The sequence below is a fragment of the Osmerus eperlanus genome, chromosome 4 (genome assembly GCF_963692335.1).
Source record: "Osmerus eperlanus chromosome 4, fOsmEpe2.1, whole genome shotgun sequence".
Classification (NCBI taxonomy): Eukaryota; Metazoa; Chordata; class Actinopteri; order Osmeriformes; family Osmeridae; genus Osmerus; species Osmerus eperlanus.
The window spans coordinates 4711620-4717619 of NC_085021.1; the positions used below are offsets into that span (position 1 = coordinate 4711620).

Genomic DNA, 6000 nt, shown 5'->3' on the forward strand with positions numbered 1-6000 from the left:
AGGCAGTGATGTCTTGGCAGAAGTCTATTTGCATCTGAACAAAAGCTCAGTTTGTCATAACCCCAACTCCACACTTACCTCATTAACTATCTCACTCTCACACACAAAGCCAGAAATAGTGTGGGAAGTAAGTGGAAAGAAGGATATTTTTGGGGGGTAAACACACACTCTAGAGAGCATCTGTGTTGAATCAGTGGACACCTTTACTATGCTATGAGGGTGTGTAGCTCACCAAGGAATTGAATGGGTCATTGGGACAGAACAGCAACATACGTAGTTCAGGCAACACATTTTTTTGCTTGTGCAGAACAGACTGATGAGGGGATAAAGAAGCTGTTGCAGGTGAGTCATACAATCCAATTTTGTGAAGCTAGCGCCACCATGTGGCTTTAGGTCAAACTAGGTGTTTGGGAGAGGTATCACTGCTGTCTATTTAACTGATATATGTCTCGAGTAGTGCCTATATTTGCGGTTTTGAATGGTTCTGTTTCACTATTCACACGCCTTTACATTTGACTATGGAAAAATATATTAGTTTACATGTGTGTGTGTTTAGTTACAGTAACTCATGCTTCATAGTGGGGGTGTTGTTGTTGATCAACAGGACTGTTGTAATGGCGGTTTCATGACCCAGGCATACTTTGCATAAAGCCTTGTGAGAAAATGGTTAGTTTGTTTCAGTGTGTGTCTTGGAAGGAGGGGGGAAGGAATAGCAGGTGCTGTGTAGTTTGGCAACACATTGTGCTGTGTGTTTTAAACGTTTTTTAGTCTTATACATATATATTGCCACTGTTATTTTAAGTTCATATTTATTCAATCATATAAAACAGAAAAAAAGTTAATTTCATAGACTTGTAGAAAATGTAGAAAAAAGTTATTCTTCATAACAAAATCATTGTGTTCCATGAATCATTCAATCTACTTATAAAGTAGCTGGTTTGTATACAGACAATCCTCAGATTTACAAATGTTCAAAGCCAGACGACTTCTGTCTTCATATCACCACAGCTTGACGTCCATAGCCTCAAAGGAACCAACCATTTAGCAGGAATTCTGCTGAAAATGTGGATAGGTGTAGGCTAAGTAATATCCAAGGTCTCTCAGCTGAGCCCAGCTAAAGACAAGATGTATCCATCAAGCTGATACAAGATGTCTTTCAAATCTACCAACAACAGACTGGAATGGTCAATATTGAACATGAATATCAATACTGTACTCTCATAGTCACATACTATTCTTTTCTTATTCTTATTTCTGCACATCAATGTTACAAAAACACATTCATCCGTCTAATTCTCATAATCTTCTTGTGTTTAATGACTCCTCTCCTGCTATTTCAAATACTCAGTATTCATCAGTATGTTCCTTGATGGGTTAGCACATTAGCATTCTCTATAAGTCCATAGAGGTGCATGTTAAAAGCTTTCAACATGATAATTGAAATCCACAGGATTTCTTTTCCATCTAACTCTGCTTAATTTAGTGGCATGACAACAGAATGTGTAATTGTTGCCATACAATAAACAATGAAACCAAGTAAATATGTTATTAAAGCAATGAAATCAAGGAAAAGCCTAGAAAAGGCTGTTAAGGTACCAGTGGATTGATTAAGGATGTATTTATTCTATAGAGCTGCTCTAAAAAGGCATGTTCATTCTCAGTTTGTATTTGTGTGTGTGGCCTAGAATGTGTATCTTTTTGTGCGTGGGGGGTTAGTGTGTTTATTCTAGTCTGTGTGTCCCCATGTGTGTGTGTTTGTCCCCCTGCAGCCCTCGTAACGTTCTCTCGTCAAACTTGTAGGTCAGTTTTCTTTTGACTTTACAGATTTCGCCGGTGCGTGAGTAGTTCCTCAGGGCTCTCGCCATCTTCTGGTAGGTCATGGTTTTGCGGTTTCCCTTGCGGTGGCCCCAGAGCTGGGCCAGACGTTCCTTGTTCTGGGAGGAGAACTGGAAGGTTCCAGATGAGGACTGGACCCACCAGATACAGCTGCGCATGGATGGGGTTTCCAGCATCTCAAACAGGAACTGGAACAAGCGCTCCTTCCTTTTTCCTGTTTGAGGTTTGGAAGGTGAAGGTTGTGCCGTAAAAAGACAATGGTGTCTGTGAATTTCAGTTTAGCAGGTCATGCGGGATTACTATACCATAAACCACAAAGGCAACAATCTCATTGCTTAAGGAATAACACAGGTCCTTTCAACCTCTACCTTCAGTCTCTTTTACGATGCAACTTGAATCTCAGGTGGTATATACAGTACTTGATTAGGATTAAGGGTTAAACCAAGGATTAGGTTTATGATTAGGTTTACAGTTATGTGTTTGGGTTCTACAGTTTGGTCAAGCTTTAGGTGTCAGATGTAGGGTAAGGAGCTACTAAAAGTAAAATGTGTTCTTTTGCAAAGTGCTCATGAGTGTGTTTTTTGTGTGTGGCATGTATTTGGAGTTGGGGGTTGTACCTGAAAGCGGAGTGAGGGGCAGTGTCTCACTGGTCTCCCTACTTCTCCGCTCCGATGGTGGGGAGGGGCTGTAGGGGTAGTCTGGATACTGGGAACTGCTGGACTGGGAGTCTGAGTCACTGCAGGTAGCCGTCTCATAGGAATATGCACTGTGATCCTGAAAACACATAAAAACATGCTATTGCACTTTACTACTAAGTCTTGCACCAAAGGTGTCCAAGCTGAAAATAGAAAAACAGACATTTTGTTTTTTCAGATTATTTGAATATGTGGTCCTTTTGACAGTCAGCTTTGACTGGAACTTCATAGAAAGTTTTTACTGTCCCTAACAATGCATTTGCTTTTTTCTCATAGCGTTACAGGTTTTTTTTTTTTTTATTTTTTTTTTATCAAAACGCCATACCAATAATGATGGAAAAATGATGTGTTCCTCACACTCACCCAGTGGTTGTTGTGAGGGCTGGGCCCCATCTGGGAGGGAGCCTGCTCCTCATACTCTTCATGTGGTGTGTGAGAGCCGTAGTTCCACTCATATGCATGTTGGCCTGACCAACTGTTCTCTATGGAGGACACAACACTGTTAGTTTACGCATGCGCGGTATTTTGTACAATCATTTGCTCGCTCACTCACTCGCCCACTCACTCACCCACTCACTCAACCACCCACTGATTCACCCACCCATTCACTCACTCACTCACTCACTCACTCACTCACTCACTTACTCACCTATGATTGTGGTCTCCGGGTGTGAGTGTGTGAGTGTGGGCTGAGTGGGGGTGGCAGGTGGGGTGGCTGGCCTGCGTAGCGGCTGCACTTCCAGGGAGTGCTCCTGCAGGTACTCCTCGATCACCTCCAGATCCACTTCGGCCGTGGAATGACCGCCCCAGCCCCCCCGCCCTCCGCTAAGGCCCAGCTCAGGCATGTATGCCATCTGGGGGGGAAATGAAAAGTGAGGAGGAGGGGGGGGGGGGGGGGTGGAGTGTTTTGCATGAAGGGCTGCAGTTGTCTGAGGACCTTTGCATTTGACACAATAAGCATGTCAATAATCAAATAAAGGTTATAATACACACATCTGTTCCCAGTAAAACCATTCATCTACATCAAGCATGACTGTAATAATAAATCAATATAACATTTTAGGAAGGAATTTTGATCCACAGTAATTCATTCATCCATACCACAACAAAATGCTAGTTTTACTAAGCTTACTCATTTTGAAACAGACAAATTCAAAACACACACTGTATAGCAGTCAGTATCAGTAGGCTGTAGTCTATTGTATTTAATATGTGTATGTTTCCCTTGGTTAGGGCAGGAGCAGCGTGGTTGGGGTGTGTTGTTTTGACTGCCAAATGTAGCCTATGCCTCCATCAACAGTCTCATTCAACACAGTGTACAGACAACAAAGTAATACAGTGTGTATGCTTAGTTTGCATTCAGACTTGACAAACAGACATGTTGCTGGTAACAGTACTGTATTTGTGTTATTTGTTTATGGGTTAATGGGGTTTTGACCGTATCCAGGATTCAGACCTATCCGACAATGACTGATTAAAGTTTTGCTGTAGTGTCTAACTGTTAGATTCAAGGCCGTAGCCATGGAGTCAACATCGGGAGGGACGAAATCTGCTGGGGAGTCTGAGGGTCCCCCCCCTGAGAACTTTTTACGTTTAGTTATGAATATGATTACATTTTTTATGATAATTTCGGACAGCGTGCGTGGTTGCCTGTCGTAGCGTAGCACATGTATATATTGGGGGGGATGTGTCCCCCCCAATATATATTATGATTACGGCCTTGGTTAGATTACTAACTCACACAGACAATAACATACACACACATATTTGTGGTGTTTGGGTCTGTGGGAGACCCTTTAGAATTTCCACTAAAAGAGAAATTATGCTATTAATTATTTTCAACTCGAGACTCAGAGGCTAAGACTTTCTGTGAAGAACAGCAACAAACTTTCATTGAGTCCACACTGTGGACCCTTTCCCTCCCACCTAAACATTTATATAACATATTTGGTGTTTCGGGTCCACTGGGCCCAAAAGTAATACAAGTGTGTGCATAGGTGCAAAAAAGTTCATTGTTTAGGCAGTTTTGTTTTAGAATCCGAATAATGTTGTGGGTCCATCATACCCCGAATATTGGGTAAGGAACAAAAATATCACCACACTTAAAGAGAGAATACAAATACACTTACTGTCTCAAGAGTCGCCAGCATCCTTCTGCAATCTGAAAATCCCCAAAACACATTCCTTAAATACTGTGAGTGTTTTCAGCACACTAAACACACACACATGCAACACACAACATGACCCCAGAAGTGAAAGTGGAGTCTGTCGTAGTCGTTGAGTTTTATTCTAACGTGTTGGAATTACAACACGCTTGTTTACAAAAAATAATAATAATAATTCCTAATCACCAAATCCTTGATACACAAATAATAAAATTAGTAATTGTTGATATATTAAGCTGTATGATATTGAGGTAACTGTACCTAGTTGAATCAGAAAGATGTAGTGTTGAAGTCTGTATATGGCTAGTATCCGTCAGAGAGCGAGTTGAAAGACAGATGTGAAGGGGAAGGTGCAAGCACACCTGAATGACACTCCCATCTGGCCTGCCAAACTTTTATACTGTATACCTTTGCCCCTCCCTCTCCCCCACAACTACCCCCCCCCCCCGCCACACACACACAAACACCCCACACACACACACACACGCACACACACACACACAGACACACTCTCACTTTCTGTCAAAGAAACTCCTTCTCATTTCTCTGTATATCTACAATTTCTATTGTATTGTATTGTCTGTCTATCTATCTATATATCGATCTATCGATCGATAGCAGTGCCTCTTTCCTCTGTAGTCCACAGCGGCAGGTGTTAGAAACATGCTGAAGACCTGTTGACAACAAGACATGTGAGAAGGTCATTTTGAGTCATTTCAAATCCCTGTATACCCCCACTGCATAAGCACTTTCACATCCTTAAACCTCTCCATTACACATACAAACACACACACACATTTGTCCAGAGGAACACACACAATCTTCAGTTTACTTGCAGAGGACACAACCACTAAATACTGGCATCATCAACCACTAACACAGCATTGTGTTAGTGCATTTACACAGATAGTTATACAATGAGATAATTTTTATATTAATAATAATACAATGAGATAATAATTTTTTAACAAGGCCATGGTCCTTATACCACAACAGTATAAAATGTACACATATTTACATCAGTCCCTCTGCACATAAAAAGTGCCCACCCTCCTAATTTTTCAATAGACAATATGTTTGACTTATTTTTCTCTGTATCTCTTCTCCGTCAGTCAGCATGGGACACTCTTTTTAGAGATGCTTTTCCAATGAAATCCCCAGGAAATCCCCTTTCTTTTTGTCTTTGCATTTGCTGGCCTCTTCTCTTTGTCTTAGAACAATCAGCATTATCTACCTGTAATGATAGCTTTAATTCCCAGACAGACCAGCAAGCCCTTAGTCAACTGTGAGGACCAGTCTGTAAA

At 41.4% G+C, this 6000-nt stretch overlaps 1 protein-coding gene across 1 annotated transcript; it reads right to left on the minus strand.

Annotated features, from left to right (window-relative positions):
- Positions 1-253: 253 nt before the first annotated feature.
- Positions 254-5090, minus strand: LOC134018376 (transcription factor Spi-B). The gene is made up of 6 exons (XM_062458292.1): positions 4958-5090; positions 4661-4692; positions 3181-3385; positions 2895-3013; positions 2454-2610; positions 254-2050 (listed from the first exon to the last, which is right to left on the minus strand). The coding sequence occupies exons 2-6, from the start codon at positions 4679-4681 to the stop codon at positions 1722-1724; spliced, it is 831 nt and encodes a 276-aa protein (XP_062314276.1). The 5' UTR covers positions 4682-4692; positions 4958-5090; the 3' UTR covers positions 254-1721.
- Positions 5091-6000: the final 910 nt, after the last annotated feature.

What these genes read in the sequence shown, in the direction of transcription:
- LOC134018376 (XM_062458292.1), bottom strand. Translation starts at nt 4,681, where the DNA reads ATGCTGGCGACTCTTGAGACA. An exon ending in TGCTGGCGACTCTTGAGACA is followed by an intron (nt 3,386 to 4,660) that starts GTAAGTGTATTT and finishes TTTCCCCCCCAG; the next exon opens with ATGGCATACATGCCTGAGCT. An exon ending in GCCCTCACAACAACCACTGG is followed by an intron (nt 2,611 to 2,894) that starts GTGAGTGTGAGG and finishes ATGTGTTTTCAG; the next exon opens with GATCACAGTGCATATTCCTA.